Source organism: Sinohyriopsis cumingii, chromosome 12, assembly GCF_028554795.1.
Source record: "Sinohyriopsis cumingii isolate HCF-2022 chromosome 12, ASM2855479v2, whole genome shotgun sequence".
In the NCBI taxonomy this organism is placed as follows: Eukaryota; Metazoa; Mollusca; class Bivalvia; order Unionida; family Unionidae; genus Sinohyriopsis; species Sinohyriopsis cumingii.
Genome location: NC_142972.1, coordinates 57,113,234 through 57,141,049, shown reverse-complemented (window position 1 = coordinate 57,141,049; position 27,816 = coordinate 57,113,234). Strand labels below are relative to the sequence as shown.

Below are 27,816 nucleotides of genomic sequence, written 5' to 3'. Positions count from 1 at the left end.
ATTCCGATTTTTGTATGATCATCTATTTTATTTTTTCACCCAGGTCGCACTTTTCTCTTCTTCGCAACGCGTCCCTTTTTTTAAAGGATGTTGCATCATATATCAAGATAATTGTAGCCTATCATTTTCGATTGCTCCCATGAGTACAATTATAATCAAAACATTCGGTATTTGGAGGTAAACATTGGACAGTGCTATGATAAAGAAAATAATATTCTACATCATTTTATTGATGTTTTGGACCATGAAGGAACAATTGTGGACAGGTGAAATGTAAATTTGACTTTATGCTGATAACTTCCCCATGCAGATGAAAAGCTGAAATTATTGTGTCTGCTGATATAAAAAAATTAATTGAAAGTGCAAGATTTTTAAATAGTCTAACTGAACTTTACTTGGAAATACTACATGCTGTCATATTGATATAATATTGGAAGAAGGTTTGAAGACTTTATACCAGCAACATATTGCCACAAAATATCAAACTTTAGATAGGACGAAACTAGAACTGAGTATTAAATAATTAAATTCGTGGAGCAGAGGATACGAAGCTTAGTTGTTTTTCATTGTTTTATCGTGTCGATTAACTTTTGACACTTCACAACTCGATGTTTTTATTCATTGTCTATGTACAGACTGGCACAATAGCTGCCATATATTTTCATTATGCGCCATTTCAATTTATCCTTCGTATCGATTTCGAAAATACATTCACTCTTGATTAAGTTTCTTCTTTTTGTATTGTAATCATCTCTGTCTTTGTTCACATATATAGGACTGCACAATAAATACGGGTAGTTTGCATTGTCTACATTTCATCCTGTTGCATGATAGTGGGCTTACGTAAACGAATATTTACAGCTTTGGTAGAGAATCTTGCCCCTTGCTGTCTGTACACTGGTTTTACTCAAAGACTGGTATCGGAGCTCAATAATTCCTCTCGAACCCTGGAAACTAAGTGAACACGATAACAAACCAAAGAGTCCCTTTATCATCTTTATCATGGTTAGAATAGTGTAAAGCTTCATCAATCACTTCACCCCAAACCTACTTATTATAATAATTACCTCACTATTATCTTGGGTTTCTCGCTTCCCTCTGATCTCCTAGCTCTTAATACGATACGCATCAGAAACCCCAACCAGCTCATCTTCGGCTTTTATATACACTGGTACCAGCTGACTTAAAATGTTACCCAAGGATTCTATTTATAACTGGACCATCCAATTCTTAATACGGGGATACGTACGAAAATGGCCGACATAAGATGATGCAGTTGAAAATGACAATCATATTATTTGCTAAATGATTAAACTTCGGGAATTCTCTCTCTATCTCTCTCTCTCTCTCTCTCGCTCTCACTGTAATATCGATGTATCTGACAAATACGGGGCACTGCATCTGACATCATTATAACTGTATTGGTATTGTTTTAGGGCGATATGACGATGTATTCACCGAAGGCAAGTTTAGGCTCGCGCTTCCTTTCTTCATTCTCGTTGGTGTACCTTTATTCAAAATATTTTCACCACTTTACACTGGGAGAGCAACAAAAGTTTGTTATACCATTATCAAAATTGTATCTGCGAAGGAATGCAGCTTTTGAATTGTGTCTAACTGCAATCAGACAAGGTCACTGGGAAATGGGTGTCATATTCTTTTCATTATTACTCTTTGAAAATAGATATTGACGCATACATTGAGTGAATTTAAATATTTAAAAGAAAATAGCGTAATAAAACTGATAAGGGTCCAATGTTAGATTTAGTTTTTTTTTTGTCGGTATTCTTGATATTAATGCCTACATCATCATGCAAGTCCAGTATAATAAATACCGGCTGAACAATTACGTATTACATACATTTAAATGAAACCTGACCTAAATGTTTGTCATTTCGAATTCGTTTTTTATATTCCCTCTTGGGACTTTGGTAATATTTTCATTAAATGTTTATAACTTACATTGTCTTTAAATACCAGTCTGTCGTCATTGAACTGAACAGGTTTAGTATGACAGCCATTACAAAAACGTCTCATCACAAGCACGATAACTTGGTTAATGGAGTCTGTAACGTCTCTCCGACATTGGAATATGACTGATTTAAACGAATATTGCTATCAGACCTACAACATGGTTGTCTTTGCGGTGATATAAAGTAATACGGAATGCACACTATTCTTGAAGATGACATTGTTATAGTTGGGTCGGAATATTGCTGAAGAATATTTAATGAACTCCAGGAACCAAGGTATGAGTACCGCCACTCGTTTATTGATAAAGCTAAATGTGTGCCACCTTTTCTCCGGAAATGCTTTGTTAATATAAATTAAGTCTGACGGAATTCACTTTTGCCATGTAAATGTTTTATTTACGTATTATACAAAGTTTCTTCTTTCAATTTGAAGGAGAGGGTACCATAGTCAGGTGCTTCTTTTGCGGTACAGAACTTGCCAATCTTTCACCAAATGATGATCCTTTGGTTGAACACGTCCGGAAGTTACCTTCTTGCGGATATCTGAGGAGTAATCTTGGACCTAGGATGATTGCAGACTATCAGGTACATTTGTAAATTATATATATATATATATATATATATATATATATATATATATATATATATATATATATATATAGTCGTTATTTTCATAACTCATTCTTTTTGAAGATAAGGTGAGGCTTGTGTTATCATGCCTATCTATGGGTACATATAGGAGTGATATTGAAATGTGAATAACTTGCTTGCGCACACAATGAGCCAGATGTGTCTTTGTTTGGTTTTTATCCAGATGTTTCTACGTACTTCTGTTTTCCACGCTTTAGTTATTAGACAAAACATCCCCAACCATTTTTAGATATCTCTCTGGATGTTCTAAATTATAGATTTTCACCATCGTGTACTAAATTGGTTTTGACTTTCATTGCTTATATTCAGGTTGTTGGACGATTTTTAATTTTGTCATATAATTTTGAGAAAAATCATGGATAAAGCATTCTTTTACAGTAATGTTATATATCTCTTCTTCAAGAATTTACGCCGATTAGTCGTCGAAAGGAAAAAAGAAACAAACAGTAAAGATATGCATAAAATGTTAAATATTTTATAGAAATAAGAAAATCGGAAAGAAATGCATTAAATCACGTTTTGAGTACCAATTCATATCAATTTCATGATGATTACGGATTTTGCGAAATTTCTAAAGGCTACAACATTGTGTACATAAATATCGTGTCTGGTAATTAATAGGTTAAATGCTTTACATATGTTTATCACCTTTCAATCTTTTATAAACTTAATGATATCGGCCTGAAATGTTTTTGATAGTTTTAAAGTATCTATCATCCTTAATTTTATTTCAATTTTGTTTTCTATGGCTCTGTTTCCTACTTGTGTATGTGTTGGTTGTAATATAGGGAAATGATTTGATGGCACGTGCTTCTGCTTAGTATTTTAATAAAGCATAATGAAAAACCGTCATTTTTCAGGCTCGAACTCGTAATGGACCTATAGACTCTCAGGTAACAAATGGTAGGTAAAAACCTTTCTGTTTATTCATCCTTAATTGTACTTATATATATATATATATATATAAAAATTATAAAATAAACAACACCAACACGTAGAATGTGTGACCGGTTTCGCTTTAATGCTTCATCAGACTGAATTCAAACTGAATTCAATATCATTGCTTACGTCATTAAATATGTTGTTTCTAAGTGATCAATGAAATAAACAATGATATAAACAAGATGACGTCATAGCTTACATTTTTAACGTAATTATCTAATACTTTAACGAATAATTTACATGGAGATGTGCATATACAGCAAAGATTAATGATATCTTAATACATAAATATATATAAAACTGGATCTTAAAGATACATATATCTCTACTGAAAACTATATACGCAATTTATTAACAAATAGAGATAAACAGTTTTAGTAATATTATGTATAATACACGCTTATTAGAAGAAAAGAAAATAAATCACAAACAGAAAAAAAAAAAAAATTACAAAGATAAATGTAATAAACATATATACTAGTATAATCTTTATAGCTGTTTAAGTGGTTATCAGAACTCAATTTATTTAATAAAAATATAATAAAAATATGGTGTGCATTACGGTTACTATCAAGTATTTTATAAATAATTAATCATATTATAATGATAATTAATGACAAATTCAATTTCATTTTTAAAGAATTAGTAAACTTATTTTTATGTTATTAGATTATACTTTTACCAATTAAGATTTTCTGCAAAGTAAAATAATATGAAATATTCATATCTAATTGTAAACAGGGGACATAATTCAGAAAAAATAATAAAAAATTAATAAAAAATTACTAAATGTCATATAGTGTTTTTGAATTTAGACCTTTTGGATATACCGTATTCAGACGGTGAATCCAATAGGTTTCCTTTAGTAGACGTTCCATTTCAGAATCAGCTTTAACAATAGGTTGGAAGGAGAAATCTTGCAATGTATGGGAAATTTTGTTAAAATGTGCGGCAACATGAGATGAAAATGATTGATCGATATAATTTTTTATATCTGATCTACGTTGGTTCATACGTTTAGATATTTGTTGACTGGTTTGTCCAACATATTGGATGCCACATTTTTTGCACGTTATCAAATAAATAACATTTGATGTTGCACAATTAATGTCACAACGCATATTAAAAGTTTCTTTCGTATTATTACTATTGAAAGAAGTATTTTCATTAATAAATGAACAGTGTGAACATCTAGGTCTATTACATTTAGTTGATGATCCTATTTTATATGATGTTTTTTCTAATTTGGAATTAGTTAGGAAATCTTTAAGATTTTTAGTCTTTTTATAAGCAAGTGTGGGTTTGCTTTCGTGTAGCGATTTAACACTTGCTTTACATGATAAGTTTAATAAATCCCAATATTTATTGATAATCTTACCTATATTAGGCAAACTTGGATTATATTCAATAACAAAAGGAATGATATCTTCATTTCTATTTTTGATTTTATATTGTAAAGATTCAAGCTGTGTAAGAGAAGATACCTTTTGGAAAGCAGTATTAATGATATCAATAGGGTAATTTCTATTTAAAAAATGCTGACCTAGCTCTGTCAAAGATAATTTAAAAACAGCATCATCCGAAATAATTCTTCTGTATCTTTTTGCTTGACTATATGGTATCCCATTTTTACATGATTTAGGATGGCATGAAGAATATTCAACATATTGATGAATATTCGTGTTTTTAACATGAACTATGGTAGTAATTTCATTATTTTCATTTTTCATGACATCAACGTCCAAGAATGAAACTTTAGTTTTAGAGACATTGAATGTAAATTTTATTGTTGGATGTAATTTGTTTAAACTGTCTATAAAGTAATAAAGGTCTTCTAATGAATAACTCCAAATCATAAAAATATCGTCCACTAGAAGGTGTAAATGTTGATTCTTTTTTATTGTAAAAGGGCTTATTTTGTAGACGGAAACTATTTTCATACTGTGAAGATGTATATGATTGTGAGAAAAGTTCTTTTAATTTTAACGATCTTGTGTATTTAAAAAATGCTACTGCTAAATTAATATTATCATGCACTTTGGTTCTAGGACAATATGATAATCCCTTACCTAGAAGAATGTAATCACTATTAGTTAGAATTCGTTTAGAAAGGTTTAACACAGTTTCTTTTCCTCTTTCGATTTCCTTTATTCTTTTCTTTTCTTTCCTCCATCTGTTCTTTTTTTTTGTATTCTAATGAATCTCCTATTCTTTCTTCTGTTTGTGTAGTTTTCAACAGATCCTTGAGGGTTTCCATTAGACTTTGTATTGTTGCTATAACCGTTCTGTTGGATTCTTGTGGATTCATGGGGCGAAGAAAACTACATACAACTCAGTTACAAATAATATATCGCAATATATTGATCACATTTTACAACCACTAATGAAATCACTACCTTCATACGTCAAAGATACTTTTGATTTCATTAACAAATTGAAATCTTTACCGAAACTAACGGAAAATTCATTCCTTGTTACACTTGATGTGGTTTCACTCTACACGAATATACCACACAATGATGCTGTCGAAGCGTGTAAATATTATCTTGAAGATAACGAATTTACATATAAACTATCAAAAGAACATATTTGTGATTTGATAAAACTTGTGCTCGAAAATAACTTTTTTCAATTTGGTAATACAAACTATCTCCAAAAAATGGGAACAGCAATGGGTAGTCCTATGGCACCTGCTTATGCATCTTTATTTATGGGAAAAATAGAAACTGATTTTCTAAATAAATGCCTCTTAAAACCGGATGTATGGTTAAGGTTTTTAGACGATATTTTTATGATTTGGAGTTATTCATTAGAAGACCTTTATTACTTTATAGACAGTTTAAACAAATTACATCCAACAATAAAATTTACATTCAATGTCTCTAAAACTAAAGTTTCATTCTTGGACGTTGATGTCATGAAAAATGAAAATAATGAAATTACTACCATAGTTCATGTTAAAAACACGAATATTCATCAATATGTTGAATATTCTTCATGCCATCCTAAATCATGTAAAAATGGGATACCATATAGTCAAGCAAAAAGATACAGAAGAATTATTTCGGATGATGCTGTTTTTAAATCATCTTTGACAGAGCTAGGTCAGCATTTTTTAAATAGAAATTACCCTATTGACATCATTAATACTGCTTTCCAAAAGGTATCTTCTCTTACACAGCTTGAATCTTTACAATATAAAATCAAAAATAGAAATGAAGATATCATTCCTTTTGTTATTGAATATAATCCAAGTTTGCCTAATACAGGTAAGATTATCAATAAATATTGGGATTTATTAAACTTATCATGTAAAGCAAGTGTTAAATCGCTACACGAAAGCAAACCCACACTTGCTTATAAAAGGACTAAAAATCTTAAAGATTTCCTAACTAATTCCAAATTAGAAAAACCATCATATAAAATAGGATCATCAACTAAATGTAATAGACCTAGATGTTCACACTATTCATTTATTAATGAAAATACTTCTTTCAATAGTAATAATACGAAAGAAATTTTTAATATGCGTTGTGACATTAATTGTGCAACATCAAATGTTATTTATTTGATAACGTGCAAAAAATGTGGCATCCAATATGTTGGACAAACCAGTCAACAAATATCTAAACGTATGAACCAACATAGATCAGATATAAAAAATTATATCGATCAATCATTTTCATCTCATGTTGCCGCACATTTTAACAAAATTTCCCATACATTGCAAGATTTCTCCTTCCAACCTATTGTTAAAGCTGATTCTGAAATGGAACGTCTACTAAAGGAAACCTATTGGATTCACCGTCTGAATACGGTATATCCAAAAGGTCTAAATTCAAAAACACTATATGACATTTAGTAATTTTTTATTAATTTTTTATTATTTTTTCTGAATTATGTCCCCTGTTTACAATTAGATATGAATATTTCATATTATTTTACTTTGCAGAAAATCTTAATTGGTAAAAGTATAATCTAATAACATAAAAATAAGTTTACTAATTCTTTAAAAATGAAATTGAATTTGTAATTAATTATCATTATAATATGATTAATTATTTATAAAATACTTGATAGTAACCGTAATGCACACCATATTTTTATTATATTTTTATTAAATATTTTGAGTTCTGATAACCACTTTAACAGCTATAAAGATTATACTAGTACATGTGTTCATTACATTTATCTTTGTAATTATATTTTATTTTTGTTTTATTTTTTTCTGTTTGTAATTTATTTTCTTTTCTTCTAATAAGCGTGTATTATACATAAAACTAATATTACTAAAACTGTTTATCTCTATTTGTTAATAAATTGTATATATATAATAAGACTTTGTAGAGCGCCTAATCTTAAGAAGCTCTAAGCGCTTTAACATTAGACAACACCTATAAGATAAAAACATACATACTGATATGATTACAATACACAAACACCATGAAATTAGAAAACAGAGAAGAAGAAAAAAAACATTAAGTCTTTAAGTTTGTTCTTCCAGTCGAAATAAGTGAGTTTTGAGAGCACTCTTGAATGTGATCACTGTGTCTAAGTTCAGTGGGCAATTCATTCCACGTTGCTGGGCCCTGATATGCAAAAGAACGCTGTCCGTATGACTTTGTTTTCATAGTGGGAATAATGAGTATACGATTGTCAGAAGAGGAGCGTAAGTATCTTGCTGGTGTGTACACATTTTTGAGGTCGGATAGGTATGCTGGACTAGAGTCCGTCTGTGAAAAGTAGCACAGAGAACAAATGTTGTGTTTGATTCTGGATCGAATGGATAGCCAGTGTAGGTTACAGAGGAGCGGGGAGGTGTGCTCTGATTGTGGTACACTAAGTATGATCCGAGCAGCTGTGTTTTGAACTTCGTGAAGTTTTTGGAGTAGATATTGAGATGAACCAGACAGAACTGAATTACAATAGTTCAGTCTTGAAAGTACTAATGAACACACAAGTGTTTTAGTGGCATCAACTGAAAGATATTTGCGAATTTAGCTGATGCGTCTCAGCTCAAGATATTCAGCCTTGCTTATATATATGCTGATTGTCATTCGACTGAATGAACGTAAAGCTCCTTTCATATTTCTTAGGTCAGGGCTGTAAACGTTGAAGCACAGTAGATTTTTCACGACAGTTAAGAAAGGTGTAATTCTTGGCTAGACTGTATGTCATATTTCCTAAGTCTGTGTCAAGGTCATAACAAGGACATATTTTAATATGTTACCCATTACCTTGTCTAAGCTAAATTTGATGAACAAAGTCGAAAAACATTTGCCAGAGGTACATTATCACATGACTATGTTTTTTGCAGGGGAAGGTAACGTGTGACCTGTTTTCGTGCCCAGACAGCAACGTTTGAATACCAGAAGATATCTTCATGAAAATGTGTTTGGATATATTCACTAATGCTATCTAGCATATCAGCGTCATGTATCTTACTTCCTGTTCTAAGTCAGGGCAAAGGCTAATCTAACTTTTTCCATGCCCAGCTTTTGATAAAACTCTACACCGATATGCATCACTTCTGGATGATTTGTTCATATCACAGTTACAATATACAACTTTTGAATTTCAGGAGATATCTGAACAAAACCTTTTATCCAGAGATATGTCTAATTAGATTATCATGCAACACCTATCTCGACGAGAATACCATTATAAGAGAGCGTCAAGTTCGTCTTTACTGTATATCACGAATTGTCTTCTTGATCCAAAACTTTTGATCAACTTCACGCAGTGAAAACAAATATGGTCTGCACCTTCATGATATGACGATATTAATCAAATTTCACATTTATCAATTGCACAGACTACGCTTTTCTCTCTCATTTGCTCCCCCTCCACTTCCTCTCTTTACCTTGCCTTTGTGTTCATATGTCAGGTTTTGAAGATGATCCATCTAGAGTAACTTCTCGAAATCCAGGATCATGGAGTGCATCTGACCGTATCCGAAGCCCTCAGTATCAGGCTTACAGCATCAGATTGTCTTCGTTTGCCCGCTGGCCGAGTGACATCAGGCAAAGACCAGAACAAGTGGCAGATGCTGGCTTCTATTATACAGGTATTACACGTTTTCATATATGCGTTATACCGAGAATCTAATCCATCATGTTTAGAACATGGGGTGTTTGAGTTTCATAGTGCAATTTTTCCACTCTTCCCCTATGGTGGGGTTTGCTCTCCCCCTGTAATAATGAATTGATATTCACAAATGTTCCTGAAATAACTTGTTCATCAACAATTATAACGTGGAATCATCCAGACCATTCTAACTTGGATGTATATTTTGACAAAATCTCCACTAGTTTGCCGGAAGGCATGTACTAGCAATCAACAACCTTAGTCCCATCCGATAAAAGATAAATTATTTGTGTTACTCTTGTATTAGAATGATAATCATAATTCACTCAAGAAAGAGCAAGTCAAGTTCAAGTCAAGTCTCTTATGCCACCTTGAATTGATTGATTTTATTATGAATTAATCTTTGTATTGATTTTGGTAAATGTTGTAGATACCAAGTGGATATGTATAATAAGACAGGTGTCGAGAATGGAAATATAATAATTTTTCAAGCTATGATTACTCGATAATTTTTTATATTCACCAAATGCTGTGCATCTATAGTCAGTTTTTAAAGCAGTGTAATGTCGAAAAAGAATATAAATGCTTTTCGGAAATGTATTATAAAATTGCTATGATTTGTTTTTGTAGATCTTCGAATGATCTTTAAAAAGTAGCTAGACAGTATAAGAATTATTCATCTTAATGATATACTAAAAAATGTGATGTAATCATCACTGTGTATAATATGTTCCTATTTATTCATATAAAGAATGTTGACGCTAGCGTGTGATTAATACAAAACAAATATTATTATTAATAATTATTTAGCATCAGTCACTAAGGGACACGATTTATATTATTTATTACTTCACTTCATTTGTTTTGCCAGACTGAATACATGTTTTCATTATGTATGTATGTGTATATTAAATACATATAATTTGTCTAAGTACATTTCACGATGAAAACAATTTCCTTTGCAAAATACTGTGCAAAGAGTTTAGAACCTAGCTACTAAGGATGTGATGATTGTTCGTAGTTTGGTAAATTACTTTTTAAAGAAAATTATCCATTGGATAGTCGTGCTTCCTAAAAATAAGAGTCGGGTTTGCCTTTGAACGTAAGAATTAAAACATGATGCACTGTCTGATGGAGTTATGCATGAATGAAGAAATTTACTGTGTGAGAGCTACTTAACCCATTTAGTCTTCGAGAAGAGAGGGGGTTGAGTGAGTCACTGGGGAAAAAAGACCCACCTGAAGAAGGTCGAAACTAATAATTAAAGTTAAGTTCTACATATAAAGAGTCTCTTGCGGCCTTTATCTTCTATAAAGAAAATATGTTGCCTTGTTTTTCTTATTTTTAACGTAAAATGCATAATTACGTTTAATAAAAATATATATTTATGTTTGTTGAAGAACATTACAAATACGTTGACTGCCCTGAAAAGACTAGGTGGCTAGCATATCGACTAGTCAATATATGACGATTTAAAATTTAATTTGGTAAGAAGATTAAATATCTTCGTGGATAGTTATTAGTATTTGTACAGAGTAAAGCCCATTAGTGGAAGAAAGGTGATAACATTTTAACTCTTTTGAAATAGTTGAGATAGAATCCTTGATAGCTTATTTGGCGTTTGAGGTAAAGTTATACGTGGTATAATCGGTCTTGTTTATCAGGCTTTATTTATCAAGGTGGAATACATTTAATTTGAGGAGGTTTTGCATGATGACATTTACTTAAATTGATATTAAATTAATTCGTATAAGCCTCTGGTATGCATTTCTGCTTCTCTTTTCATTATAAGTCTTGTTTGTTTTTCTTTTCTGTGTGGTATCGGCAGAGATAGTCACGAACCAACTGATTTAAGGTAGTTTCCAGAGAGTTTACAGAAAAAAAACAATGGTGAAATATTTTACATTGCATTTCATCTACAAAAGTATAAATTGAACGTTATATGAGAAATTGTCCAATGTGAACATATTTAACAGGATTGTTGTTTAAGGTATTTATTATTATGCTTCAGTTGGTTGATAAATTTTATATAACACTCTAGAAAAGCTGATATAGTGAAATAGTACTTCTGTCTGTATGAAATATGACTCAGAAATGAATAAATCTTTGAGATTCATGAATCGGTCAAATACTACCAAAAATGAGATGCATCTCCGATTATCCGACTATGGAAATATGGTTCAGGAATCTAAAATATAATTCGATTGATTGAAAAATACAGCTTTCTACATGTTTCCGTAAAGAGTTTCCTCTATAGTGTATTTATTTTTTGTAGATTATATTTTCCAGTAATACTGTCAAACCAACTAAAATACTGTCAGACAGTACCAGAATGAAACTATATTGTTTTGCTTTAAATTAGGTTTGCAAGATGTAGTCCGCTGTTTTGCCTGTGATGGTGGACTTAAAAATTGGGATCCCGAGGATGATCCTTGGATTGAACATGCACGCTGGTTCCCACAGTGTCCTTTTGTAAAACGTGTAAAAGGGCAAGAATTCATCGATCTTGTAAGGAGAATGACGGAAGATTCAGATGAGGTATAGGAAACTCATTTCCCTGTATTCCACCTTGCTCCCATATACAACATTTCAAAAGGACATTTCTGTTTTGTTGTCTGATTTACAATCTGCATTTTAAAATGTGTCTCACAAGGAATCTGTATAAGATTTGACAATTAATGTAAAATATTTTTTACTAAACATATATACGTATATTTTGTATATGCATACATACAGGCACATTCATACAAACATATAGAGAAAACTGGTGATATATATATATATATATATATATATATATATATATATATATATATATATATATATATATATATATATAGACACATTTCGGTATAACTGACAGTGCTTAGATGGAGTTATTGAATCTGTACTCCGTGTTGATGCACAAGAAGAATAAAACTATTTTCGCTAAAAGCTGTGCCTGTACATAATTAACATTATATATATATATATATATATATATATATATATATATATATATATATAATCGTAAATATACTTAATCGTAAATAATTCATAGGAGGAGGATGCAGTAGTTCATTCAACATTTCAACCAAATAATCCGATGGCAGTTGCACCGAGCTTGAATAATGAGTTGAATTCTCAACTTGAGCAAGGTAAGCTGATATTCTTAATTATATATATATATATATATATATATATATATATATATATATATATATATATATATATATATATATATATATATGTGTGTGTGTGTGTGTGTGTGTGTGTGTGTGTGTGCGCGTTTAGTTTCACTAATGTAATACTTACACAGGTTATTATTGGTTGCCTTGGTAGTATGGATTTGGAAGCAAATGGACAGTTGTTTATATAATACGTATGTTACTTGTCTTTAAACAACTGGTAAAATATGTGTTGGAACTTACTTCGTATGGTGTGGTGAAACCTTCATAACGTATGCTAAATCAATGCATAACTTAAGATATATGTTTGCTTTGAACTGTATGAAAAGCAGAATACTTTAGTTATCCCACTGTACTTTGTTTGCTTGCGAAGATCACGGCAGATTCTTTCCGTTCGATGAACTGAAATCAGTAAGTTTTGTCATTAAAGAGAAACTAATCATTTCAGATTTTTAGACGAATAGATTTAATCGTATGGTACATTTTACTTGGTTTTTGTAGTGTTTTCTGAATATTGCAAACTTACAGTTCAGACGTTTGGACATTATCTCATTAGATATTTTGTGTGACATTAAAATGTGATAGAAATAAAAACAGAGATTCTATATATGTAATTTATCATGTATGAGAACAAGAGAAATTAGAATTATAAGGGTTGTGCTTTGTATTTGTGTTGACAACATTCAGAAAACTAAAAACAAATTTGACAGCATTAAATGCCTAAAGTGTTGATTTACGAATGGTCCGAGTCACTCTGAAATGTCTATACAAACACAAGTAAACATATTCAAATCTACATTTGTATATTTGCAGGATATGCCGAAAGTGTTCTTGAAACAGATGCAGCAAAACATGCTTTGAATGTAGGTTACTCGAAGGATATAGTAGCGAGAACAATCAATGAATTGCTTACCAAAGGTAACAAGACTGTAGCAAATATATACTATTACAACAACATGTTTTACTTTCCTTGAAGACAATAACACGACAGTAATTGACATATTCAAATTCTAAATAATTTCAGTCTACAGTAATTATCCTAAGTATTACGAATTACATACATTATCGCTATTTCACTCGATAAAAGAAACATACTTGTTGCACATACAAACAATTGAGAAAAATGTTAGTCATATTTTACCAAAAGCAACAATGAGGAAAAGAAGACATAGAAGACGAAGATAAAAGGGAGATGTTTGACAATCGAAGCAATGTCTTCGAACTGTAGCAGTAAAACGTGCACTATTGATTTGTGTTGTAGTTCGACTAAATATTTTTTGAGGGACATAATTTAAATGTTACTCTGTTTTAAGACGGTTTCATACTCCCGTACCTACAAAAGCAGTATTCGTCCTCAGTAATATCGTATTTTTAGTAATAATTTGTATTTTCTGTATATACTGTGGAAATAATGCATAGCTAGAAAGTGCAAAATGTACGTCAATCTTAACTATGAAAGCAAGCATGCAAGAATGTTTTTTAAAGATCAGTTTGTGATGTCCAGAAATAAATCTACACCTGTCCTACTGCAGGGAAGAGATCGAGGAGGGATACATATGACAATTATCGGTACAGATCCATCAGAGCATCTCAGCTTCCAAAAACAAATTAGCATCAGACCGAATATCAACATTAGAGCTGAATCTTAAAACTCTCGATCCTGAGAACATGTTCCGCATTGCTATAGCAGCCATCATTCCAGGTCACATGAGTACCACGCTCTCTAAGATACAAGTCAGGGCTTTTCTAAGCAAGAAATACAAAATTTAACGCAACAATAGAAAATGCAAACCTCTGATGAAAACAGAGCTTCCTGTAACCTTGACAAGTCCAATTTCACATTGTTGAACGAATGTAAGAAACAACGGAGATACAAACTTAAAAGCAGCTTCTAAAGTTCGACATAATTGGTTTTAAATACCAAAAAAAGCTCCATATATTAAAGTCACTTGTTCAAACTCATAAAAGAGGACAATCCCACATTAAAAGTATATTATTCCGAATTGGACTGAACTAAAAGCACATAGAGATGGTCTAGAAGGCTCGAAACTACACTTTGAATACCCACCTTAATGACAAACGAGTTGGAATGTCATACGAATAGCATTGGCATGTCCTTCCTAGATGCGTATTATTTAGATGTTACTAATGCTATACGATTTATGTTGTGGGTTCACTATTATTGCCATTTTGTGTAATTACAGGGAAATCGGACTATACATCCAAAGATATAATGGATTTAATTCTTGAGAAAAAGGAAATATATGAACGTACCATTGGAGCTCACGGGAAAATGAATCCGCCAGTAATGCCAGGACCTAGTACTCAGATGAATGGTTAGTTGTTGTACTTTTTTAGCCAGATTTCCTGATGTTGGCATGCTTTTGCCAAACCGTCTGCAGGTGTATTATTTATTATGTTTACTACAATTGTTTTCTCTTCCTAATATAATATAAAAGCTATAGGAAAAGTTCAGATTTGAATTAAATAGATCCACAAAGAATATGGTCATAAAGCTGACATTTTTATCACGGTACTTTTGGAGCCTTCTTTAATATCTTACTAGAAGTCATTCTGCAGGGAAAGGAGAACATAAATTACTTGAAAAGATAATCTTTTGGTTTTTAAAATGTCTAACACTTCCCATCCTTTCCGCCTCTAAAATGGTATCCTCTGCGTAATTGTGCATACACAGTACCTTGCATTCAATCCTTTCCATTGAAAATGTTGAGAAATAATGAAATTAAAATTTTGTTCAAATAAAATAAGACGAAAATCGCATTTAAAGACAGACAAACTTGGAAGAACGTATGTCATTCTTTGCATATAAATACAACGTGACTAATATGGGCACGTTACAAATCAAGATAGTAATCAAGTGCAAACGGCATGAAAGTGGATGTTGATACCCTCAAATATATTTCTGTGATAATACAAACTATTTACTGTTGTCGCCGATGGGATGTAGCAATCTGCCCTCCTGGAAGTAAATCAGTTTTATATGTCGGTCTAGTGCAGTGGACATAACAAGCAATTTGATGTTAATGGGATCACGTGATTCATCTCCATATGTTACCATTTGAAGTTTATGTTATAACATCTCTCTCTCTCTCTCTCTCTCTCTCTCTCTTAAAATAAAAGGCTACATTTCATTATGTTTACTTATATTTTTCACAAACATACTCCTTCTAAATTCACCCGTAGTGCAAGTTTAATGTTCGGACGTGACGATGCATATATAGACAAAGTAAGTCTCATATACTGCCAACTAATTGTTTGTTAATATAAATGGAAATATGTTGAACAGGTCTTAAAACTATGACTTCTTGTCAATAAATGAATTGGATTATCAATGGATATACGATAGATACTTTAAATAATCAAATAATGTTCACTAGGCTTAGGGCGAACAAACGGTTAAAAACAAATAGCGCTCTGCAAAATAAACTTTGTTAAGAGATTTTGCTCATGGTTGTATTAAGTGCGCATTTAATTTTCGGTTTTAGGAACTGGAGTACTTAATCCCGAAAACTACAAGTTTCCAGCCTTCAGACAGGGTATTGCTAAATTATTGGTTGGTCCCTTATCAAACAGCTGCTTATACTCCATACGTACAGCAACTGTAGCAAGTTTAAAATATATTTCTTTTATTTGTAAAGTTTTACTTAAATTACCACAGCAGTTTAAAAAATAATAAAACCAGTTTCTACCTGGCTGATGTGAAAGATGTTTGGTTGCTTTCGAGGATGTACGAAACAATAATAAGTAAAACACGTCGTTTCGAACATTCCTGGAACGTTTGGCAACATTAAATGAAATGGTTTTGAAGGTGTAAAAGTTATGTTTCTCACGAAGCTGTTTTGGAGACCAAAATACACACACTTGTTTTAGATTATGGTATATGAAATATTTTTTTCCAATCATAACACTCTGTGTTTTTGGTGGAGATGTGATAACTTCTGTTTTCTAAGTGGTTGCTATGGAGTTTTAATGGTTGCTATTGGAGCTGTCAAAAATAGCATTGCCTTAAATACAAACGAATGTTTAAAGAGATATAGCTTTTTCTTTTAGACGCCAAAGTATATTTTTAATGTGGTCGTTACTGGAACTAAAATTTAGTTATTTTATAAGTTCATGTAGGATAGGTCTTAAATGAATAATGTATGATCATATAGGTGTCATTTTTTTTCTATATGAAGAACCATAAACTCTCCTCATATTTCCTAAGCCTATTTCACAAAAATGTCAGGGTGAAGATTTTTTGGTGCCTTTCTTTGTGTCATATTGAAATTAATAGCTAATGTTCTTTTAACATCGAAATCTTCAGAAAACGCAGCAATGATACAAATTCAATAGCAGATGTAGATAAGGTGCCCATACCCAAAGTACCCACTAGTTCGAGCTAACGGCTTCCAGTACGATCTTGAAGATGGCATCAAGCAAGCAATGAGATGTTACACAACATTAAGGTTTTAAGTAACAAGAGTACCACACAGCACATTATATGCTTATTCAGTGCACTTTCCCTACCAATGACCTTGATTTTAAAGTTACAGTCCTGCCAGCAACATTTGAGTGTGAAACTGGATACAATTTCATCAAAATATTTAAAGTTGTTAAAAAAGTGACAGCCTAGATAAGGAAACAAGCAACTGACTTGCCTTGTTTTTTTACCTTAACCTTTGGGGCAGAGGATATGACTATGAATACAAGAGACACCATCAAGTCTAGAACAGGCAAAGTTAAATGAAAATACCTTCCTTGGTTCGAACATTATATCTGTACATGGGTAGAGAATGCTGATTTATATTTTCTTTAACTGTGACTTTAAGCTTGAGACTAAAGTTATAGATGTGATAACGCTAATTATGATATATAACTAATTTACGTTTCATTAGTTTAAAAATTATCCCCCAGGAAATATACAAAATTACATAATTACGAGTTCACCTTGCAGTGAACGTAACCTAGTGCAGTGGGCCTGTATATGGCATGTGAGACACCAGAAAGTTACGATGTGTACATGAGCACAGTTGTACGATATCTATCCAGCTGTCCAAAAGTAACTGGTTAGACAAAACGCTTAATAGAGGCACGGAATGAAAATGTGTCAATATAATATGCCTAACATAAGACAGTTGAAGCACAAATGCATCAAGTCAAATGATAATGGATGTGATAACGCTAATTATGATATATAACTAATTTACGTTTCGTTAGTTTAAAAACATGACACCACACGTGTTGGTTTTACCTTGATCTTGTAAATTGACATAGAACATGGCATGCACCACACTTTCTTTATTAACTGTACTTACATTATTCCGAATATCTTAAACAGCTTCATAGCTACAGCATGGATAAAACAATGGAACACGCTAAGGTTTAAGATAGAAACATAATAGTGGTGTATACAACACTGTCAGACTATCACTGATATCAACATCCTCAGTTTTTCATCTCTTTACATATGGGTGTTTAGTTCAAGACTTGTCAGGACATATATGTATATCTGCATATGACTAACTCTATTGCTATAATTATGAAAGTTGTAGAAAGTCAATAGGTTAAATTGAAAAGTTGGATAATACTATTAATTGCTTTAAATTACAGAAAAAGATGCATTACAGGAAAATGATCATGAGATGGATGTTACTTTAACTTTGCAGACAGAATCTTAATTGTGGTACAAGACACACCATTTGCGATATTTTAATTTCATTGCTTGAATGGTTTGTGAACTATAATCAAACATTAAAAACAACATTGATAATTCAAATGACATCATAAAAGTGTTCTATGCATCAATAACAATTGGCGTTTGTCTTACTATCCTTGGGAATTTAAGAGCTAGACGACAGACGTAAAAATAAATAATGATGATCTATGATCTTACATCTTGATGAACATACCTTAAAAATAAATTATACATTTCGAAGTGTATATAAACATTAAATCAATTAAACTACCTTTAATGGCCGTAGAATTACAGTCCTAATATAATGAGTAAACGTCATACATGACATATCTTGCTGATACGACCATGCTATTAATACAAATAATAAGTACATGATGTACCCTCAAGCTATGACTTTTCCTTTTGCTATTTTTAACACAAATTTCTAGGTCATAGTTTCGACTTTATAAATGGGATTGACCTGTAAACTGATACCTGGCCTTAGATATATGGAAAATACAAAATATAATAGAAAAATGAAACAGTTAGTTGATAAAGTATAATACTTTGTGGAATGAGACAATCAATAGTGCATGTACCTTGAGACACTTAAATCATCATAGTACAGAAGTGTAAAAAGATCGTTGATCTTTAAATATTTATCTAATTTAATGGACCGCTCTGGTGGCCTAGTGGTTGGAGAGTCCGCCGCCTCGAATGCGAGAGGTCGATTCCCGCCCGAGTCATACCAAAGACTTTAAAAAATGGAACAAACAGCTGCCTCGCTTGGCGCTCAGCGTTAAGAGGTTAGTATTAATTGTTAATTGTTAAAGCTACGTTAAAAATCCAAATCACATAATATATAATTTACTGTACTTAGAATCAATGTACAACGTCAAATTATAGTGTTCAGTTCTTTAATGAAGAATCAGACCGTCTTCATATAATTATAAATATTTCCTTGATTGAATTATATTTATAAATATTACATATTTTGAAACAAGTTTGAAACGTTTGGTGAAAAAATCTGCAGTATTGCCATTATTGTTAAAGTGCCTGAAGCATTTGTTTTGTACGCTATTGTATATATATATATATATATATATATATATATATATATATATATATATATATATATATATATATCGTGCATTATTTTATGGTGTTTCATATATTCAATACAACGTTTCGAGATATGTAACGTTAATGTTTTTCTATGTTTGGTTGTATTTAAATTGTTATAAATTAGCCAATTTATGTTTTTCTAAAACTCGTCAGAATTTGACAGCTAAGAGTACAAAAACCTATGGCCTCTTACACAATTACTTTGATTGATAATTTCAGTTCATGTAAGTTTTACTTTGGAAACATCCCGGGTTTTGGTAACGAAAAATAATCTTTGCTAAAAGAAGTGACGCGAAATAGTTTAAAATTTCTAAAATAAAGTACACCATTTTTTGACATGTGTATACTTGTCTGTCTAATGCATTTGTGCAGTTTTGCTCCACGTTTCGCCCAGTTTCTTGCATTTGCATCGATGAAAGTGATTCATGAAATATTTTGAGACCATACGAAATTAGAAGGAACCAAATCATGTCACACTAATATGACATCAAGAATTTCAGTGGTGTCATGAAATCGCCTATCGTTTCTTTGCCATAGATCTAGATGAAAATGATAATAATAAATGTGCAAAATTCGTAGCACGGTTTGATAGCAACCCGGTAAGGAACGACACTGAGTCAGTTCAAGCTTTTCTTGGGCTTGGGTCAAGCGCCTCGTTTGGTACACTTCCCACTGACGTGGTGTCATTCCACATCGAATCATTAGCAAACCATATAACTACTAACTTCATAACTGAAGACATATCATGTAACCCTATAATTATGTCAGTGTACGGATGATTGGCTCAGAAATTGTTGGCATCCTGTTTTTCCAGAAATGAGTACACATTTAAGATCACTTACTCTATCAAGGGGTTCGACAGATTTATTTCCAATACTAATTTGAGGAAAAAAGGAAAGAGGCTTCATAATATGATGCCAGGTCGAACGTCATATGTAAAGAAAGTCTAATATTCTAATTAAAGTTCATATTCAGAATGTATATGGATTTAAAATTTTAGTGGTGTCATAATTAATATGGTTTGTACATTATGCAACATAAATGAAAATAAGACATATATTTATCTTCAAAATTTCCATTCATGTTCCTTTCCATTGCTTTTTCGAGATGTTTAATTGATATTTCCGGGTGTTTTCAACGTTTTCGATTTAAATGTTAAAGTAATTGAAGGCATAGATTTGATTATTTGATTTTAATATTGTCTTTGATTCAATGGTTTTCCTCACTATGACCATTCACTTATTTATATTGTGTGGAAACTTTGGTTCGTCTTTCATTCTTTGGAAACGGAATATTTAAAATTTGATTTTTCATTACGTGATCATAATAATCGATGCATCTAGCATTGCATTTCTTTACAGCTTCTAGTTTTACAATCAGTCCAACCCGACTGTCATATATTTGTCTTAAAAAAGTATCAGTTTGATTCCATGTTCTGTCTCGCTCAGAAGGATGAAATAATTGGTAATTCATTCAATATTACGAAATGTGTAGGCCTTATTAAGTGTGTTTATCAGAACGTAACATAATTTTGCGTTGTTCATTGCAGATTCTAAGAGAAGTCTCATCGAAGAGAATCAAAGACTTCGGCAAAGTATGCATTGTGTTGAGTGTAGAGTGGCCAAAAGAGATATTTTGTTGTTACCTTGCACGCACCTCTGCCTGTGTTCGAATTGCTCTGACAAATCATCTATCTGTCCTCTTTGCTATAAGAAGATCAGTGAAAAAATTAAAACATACGTAATTTGATAATATATAATAAAACTCGTCTATAATACAATCGGTAAAGTGTCTTTATAACAGACACTCCAAGGTGATGATTGATCAGGGTTCCGATACAGCAGCTTAAGTTTGTGATATTTGCCTTGCCACCCATCAAATGCAAAAGAACCACTTGGGTTGGAAATTGCAAATTATTAAGATCTCGGTGACTCACTCAAAACAGCACGGCGAATCATAGTTTTTTTTTAGAAAGGAACATAAATTTCTGTCTCGTTGTTAGATATCGTGTATAACGTTTATTAGATGATTTATTGTATTTTGTATTAGTGAGAGATATTGTTATTGACAACAGGTCCCAAATGACGTTTCTCTCTGTAAGAAATGTTTTAATTTGATTGGTGAATCATACAATCAATTGAAAAGCATATCTATATAGATCTCGATTTTATGAAGATCGTTTTACACTAAAGTTTGTATACGCCAACCATATATCAATTTGCAAGAGTAATTTTAAATTGTAAATTTCGTTTAGATTTACCCAGCCTGTTGGTCGGTAGATTTGTATTATTTCGAATACGCTGCAGGTCAAAATACTTTTAAAATCGCGTGAATGTATAAATAAACAAAAGAAAACGTCGGTATAAATAGTCGGTCTATGAGAACACGATCAAAATGATTTAAACATATTCTAACTGAAACCTTCGTACGTCGTCAATCTGCCTGAAGTGCTGCTTGCACATGTTCATATAACAGAAGTTGTAACGTCATAGATAACGCAAAAAAGCAAAGGTTCCGAAAAAGAGAGTTCTTCTATCTTCTCACCAGTGGTAGCTTTCACATTGCGCTTTTGAGCTATTCGATCACATGTTTTGAGGACCTTTCGAAATAACAACATCCAGTTACCATTTAAATGCCGCCCCTCAGTTCGAAACACATACATACTTTGTCATCATAAAGACGAAAGGTTGGAATAAAAGTGAGTGAAAGAAATGGACCATATTGGAATTGGTGATATTAAAGTTCTAGATAATAGAAAACTAATGAACTCTACAGGAACGCCTTTGAAACGTATTTATGGGCTACATGATTAGACCACGGTGACGTCAGTTAGATCATGAGTGTATTATGAAACCTATTATATGTAGCTTACGAGATTGTGTGTATTCATGAAAGAGGAATTCAGATAAGAAGTATACGATGGCTAGGGGCTGAATAATGACCTACATAACCTTGTTGTAGAGACAGTCGTGCCTGAACGAACCAAAGTTGACAAGTGTTCAATATGTGATGATATTTAATCGACAATCAATATAAATCGATATCAAGAAATGTTTTTTTTTAAAAAAAAAAACAAAAATAACAACAACAAAAAAACACAAAAACAACAACATATTCTTGGATCAAATTTATAAGTAACGTAATGAATTAGGAGTCATTTGTTGTGAGGAAAAATATAGTGACAACGTACCTGCAGTATTGATTAGAAAACTGACTAGTTTCATTTCATGAGATAACGACATTCATTATAACATGTTTGAATTGCAACAGTGCAAAGCAAAAAGGTTCTAGGATGCACGTGCACAGGGAGGAGTTAAGACTTCAGAGACTTTGCACTTGTGTTATTCACTGACTGGCTTATACCAACGATTGGAAGGAACGACAATTTCCAACTACAGCCGTTCTCTTATCGGAATAAACGTATTGTCTGCAACTAATATCTGTGTAGAATATATATATATATATATATATATATATATATATATATATATATATATATATATATATATATATATATATAAATTAATAAAATGTTATCACTTTTAAAACATGTGAAAAAATTAGTTTCATGAAATATTTATATGGATATGATTTTATAGGATTCATGAGAAAAATGTATATATACTGTCAAAACGTTATTTTGCTATATTGGTTTAATCGAACGTATATAATATATATGTAAGGGTGTATAAAAGTATGAAGCTATGGATACTTATTTCACTCTTATTTCATATGTTATTTTTAAGATTCATTCTGCAAATATATTGAATGACGTGTTAGAGATGAACTGTTTATTATAATTTTTCAATGAATTACAAAGTGCTCATAAGACTGGACTAATGCAGTATTGCATGATTATTTTGAATTCATTCAAAGGAGTGTTTGAACAATGTCATTGTGATACATCAAAGCTGCTGACACTCTAGTATCTTCAAGGATATTAGTATATCAACACATTCAGGACATAGAATTGATTCGGCACGTTATATTCGTTTTTGAATTGTGATGGAACATTTTAGAATTAGTTTGGATTTCATATATAATTCCGTAAGTTCCTCTTAAATGTTCATTTATAACTTAGATAATTAAATTATTTATTGAATTTTAAACCACTTGTTGGTTTCGCTTCTTTCTGTTACTTAGTTTAATGCTAGAAAGTTGTAACAGTAGCCGCATTATTCTTCCTCTCAAGGACAGTTCTTACTAGCTGAGGTCAAGTTAGATCCAGACCAGGAAAAAGCAGTCAAATATGTTTCATTGTATTTCAGCCTTCTTTATCTCTGCTTCAGGGTCATGGACCAAAACACAAAAATAGCTGCCTGAATGAAATATATATCAAACTTAATATTATGTCATTGCCTTGTGTGTATGGTAATATTTTTCAGCGTGGAATAATGTACATGTTTTTTCATGGCACCTCACCTTAGTGTTATCCTATCCCATACGACACCAAAATAGCTTTTTGATTGGGACACCGCTATCCTCTTATTTTAATGACAGGATGTCATAGTCGTCAGTATTTGTCAAATAGTTGTATTTTAGAATTTAAGAAATACTCCTTTTATTATTAAATACTTTTCCATTTCAGTATGATCGTTTGTGAAATACTCGAGTATTTGACAACATTATGGCTTTTTACACAGCTAAGGATCTAATAAATTTAAAATCACTTTAAAATGTATAGATCGGCATGCATAGTCTTGTGATCATAGTTTATATTAGTTTAATATATATATATATATCTCAGGTCATTACATATACTAATATGAGGAATAAGTACCCGGTGACATTGCACATGCTGAAGATCACAAACTCTTATTATCAAGTACACAACAAAGTTTTTGTTCGTTCATGAAAATTTTAGGTGCGACACATTTATGGGAATCATGATTGTCTGCAGTATAAAGGATGTGCGGTCGATTTATTGAAGGTTGTAAATCACTTGTGATTTCCCAAAATTTCATATACCTTTCCGTGACTTCATTGCATGTTTGCACTGGAAAGCTATTGCGATAATTAAACTTGTTTAAGCGTTTTCTTTTCATGACATGACAAAAGACTTAAGCCGTTGTGCATGAAATCAAGGCCGTGCTTAGTGATTTCAACTGCCTGTAGAATGCTTTGCGTTCAAACATTGTAGAAGAAGGAAAACTGCAAAGATATTTCTCATTAACTCAGAATTTGTCAAGACAAACTTTCTGCAATCAGGCAAGCAATCATTGAAGCCAAAATTCTATTTGAATCTTAATCAAAATCTCATAAAACAGCACTGTGCAAACGATGCCTATAAATAAGGCGTGTCTCAATCATACAATAAAACTGTCCATTTTTACTCGAAACGTGACCTCATATCATAGCTGCAATGACATAGTAAGTCGCTTCATATAATCAGCCAATTAAATAACCTTTCACAATGTTAGGAGACCATCGATCTAGTATTACAATGAACACGTTTGTTATATTAACAAATATCGATTTTCTTCTGGACGGAGAGAGAAGTCAGGTTGACGAAGTTACATTATACATTAAATAATTCCCGTCTTTGATAGAGCTACGATACAGTAAAGCAGCAAATGAGGCATTATCAATGTGATGAAGTAAGTTAGAGCTACTTTCTACTGCAGACGTTTTAGCTTTGTCCAAGGGACGTTGGTTTGTTTATAGCCCACTTTTTCATCCGCGAACGTGAAATATTATCTACTCTGCTTAGTGGTGTGATTATTGAGAAGTCACACTTAATAAGGTAATATTTCTTGGGTAGTCTCGCTCTCGCCAACGAATTAAGACCATCTTTGCCCTTGTATCTTGAATGCAAACCAGTAATTCCATATTTATGACAATATTATTTTCTTATGATATTCTTTTTCTGATCCGGATCAATGTGTTGAGATTGAAGACCATCTGCTATGCATGTCTAGAATCAATAAGGAGTCGCTGTCAAAATATACCTAAAAACGAACTTCGAACAACAAAAGGTAAGCTTCAGTTATTGCCTGCTTAAAATTATTATTTGACATGAATCATGAATATTATTATGGGTGCTGAACTTACATGACCTATTGCTATTCGATATCTCATGTTACCAGTACAATGTAGTATACCTTCTACACTCCACAACAAACGGATCGATGAAAACGATGAAGAAACCAGGTATTGATGAGTGTTTATTGCAAACCGAAATTTCAACAGGTGTATCTGGGTTTTCCCCAATACATCTATCTAACATCTAAAGTTGTGGTCTAAGGTTGACATTGCCCGGGGTGGGAGTGGGAGACAAGCGCCCCAATCCTCCAAAATGCCCCATACGGCCTGCGTCTCTTACTGCCTCTGTCAATTAAAATCCAGTTCCTGGCCTTCGCGAGTGGCTTAGATTTGAAGCCCGGCAGACCATGTTTTCTACTAACAGGAGAAGGGGTGAAGGCGGCCCACTGGCGCCTTAAAACCAGTTGCTTCGGGTAGATGGGACTCGTAAACCTTGGATGGTAGCTCATCTAGGAGAAGGAAAACTCCGATTCCAAACCTCTGCTGCCTTGTGGCTATACCCACTCATGGGAAAGGCCAAGGGAGTAAACCCCGACAGAAAATCCGGAGATGGAGTCCCTAAGGCGGTATGACATTGACTTCAACGTCATTCCGGCAACTCCTGCGACGCCGTTGGTGCCAAGCTGTATCGGCATTCGTCGTTCCCTTGGGCACACCCGCTGCGTGGAGAGGGGGGATCTGCTGCATGGGCAACAGCTGATTCTCCATACCACCCTGCCCAGGCTTCATAGCTCCACTGGAGAGGACACTCCAGCGTTGTCGTACGGCATCGGCACAACACGAGAAGTAGCTGTTTACCGGTTCTAAGTCAAAGCTCGATTGGCGTAGAGCTTGGCGCCAGGGGTTACTTCTGACGGTGGGAGAGATCATCAGGTCTAACTGGACAGCTACCGCCCGCCTCAACCTGGGCAGTCCCCAGTCAGTAAGGTGCTGCCCGCCATGGCCTGCCTGCTTCACTGGGTGCGTGGAGCTTAGAGAACCATCTCGACAAGTGGGCCACAAAACTCTGCACCAGGAAAGACTAAAAGAAGAAATAAAAAGACTCCAACTCTTCGTTTTGCAACCTGGAACATCAGGACCATGTGTCCTGGATTGACCACTGACCTACAGCAGATCGACGATGCACGGAAGACTGCCGTCATTGACAGAGAACTCTCCCGACTGAACATCGACATTGCCTGCCTCCAGGAGACCCGACTGGCTGACAGCGGCACCATCAGGGAAGCCAATTACACATTCTTTTGGCAGGGGAAGCCCTTAGATGAACCTAGGCAGCATGGTGTAGGCTTTGCCGTCAAGAACAGGCTAATCGCCTTCATTGAACCTCCATCATGAGGTACTGAGAGAATCCTTGCCCTCCGGCTGTCAACATCCTTAGGCCCAGTCAACATCTTCAGTGTGTACGCCACAACCCTCTACTCCACCTACGAGGAGAAAGACAAGTTTTATGAGGCTCTGGATCAGGCAATATCCAGTATCCCCAACAATGAAAGCCTTTACTTACTAGAAGACTTCAATGCTAGAGTGGGAGCTGAGCATGAGGCCTGGTCCACCTGTCTCGGCTTTTACGGAAGGGGCAAGATCAACGAGAATGGTCAGCGACTGCCGGAGATGTGCTGCTCCCACAGCCTATGTGTGACCAACACTTTCTTCAAATGCAAGGAGATCCACCAGGTGTCGTGGAGACACCCACGTTCACGCCACTGGCACCAGCTAGACCTTGTCATCACCAGGCGTGCAGAACTGGCCAGTGTCCTCCTTACCCGCAGCTACCACAGTGCCGATTGTGACACGGACCATTCCCTCGTGGCCAGCAAGGTGCGAATATTACCCAAGAAGCTGCACCACGCCAAGAAGAAGGGTCACCCACGTATCAACACCTGCTGTGCAAGCAACCCAGAGAAAACACAGCAGTTCATCAGCAAACTGAAGGAAGCCCTCACCAAAGTGACACCTGATGACACCATTGATTCCAAGTGGTCCCATATCCATGACTCTGTGTACAATTCAGCCATCACAGCTTACAGGAAGAGGGAGCGAAAGAATGTCGACTGGTATGAGGCAAACTGAGAGGAGATGGAGCCCGTGACTGAGGCAAAGAGGAAAGCCCTCCTGGCATACAAGGCTGCACCTAGCCCCAGAACACTACAAG

The 27,816-nt window shown here is 33.4% G+C and overlaps 1 protein-coding gene across 3 annotated transcripts in view; it reads left to right on the top strand.

Moving 5' to 3' along the window:
* The window catches only part of LOC149786517 (putative inhibitor of apoptosis), a 112,425-nt gene extending 88,694 nt beyond the window's left edge, over positions 1–23,731 (top strand). For all 3 annotated transcript variants that reach the window (XM_089977021.1, XM_089977022.1, XM_089977023.1), the window contains exons 3-11: positions 2,407–2,558; positions 3,485–3,527; positions 9,454–9,633; positions 12,016–12,191; positions 12,694–12,790; positions 13,634–13,738; positions 15,025–15,156; positions 16,327–16,377; positions 21,172–23,731. In XM_089977021.1, coding sequence (XP_089833147.1) covers positions 2,407–2,558; positions 3,485–3,527; positions 9,454–9,633; positions 12,016–12,191; positions 12,694–12,790; positions 13,634–13,738; positions 15,025–15,156; positions 16,327–16,377; positions 21,172–21,371 — 1,136 coding nt within the window. In that variant the 3' untranslated portion in view covers positions 21,372–23,731. The remainder of the gene's footprint in view (positions 1–2,406; positions 2,559–3,484; positions 3,528–9,453; positions 9,634–12,015; positions 12,192–12,693; positions 12,791–13,633; positions 13,739–15,024; positions 15,157–16,326; positions 16,378–21,171) is intronic.
* Positions 23,732–27,816: the final 4,085 nt, after the last annotated feature.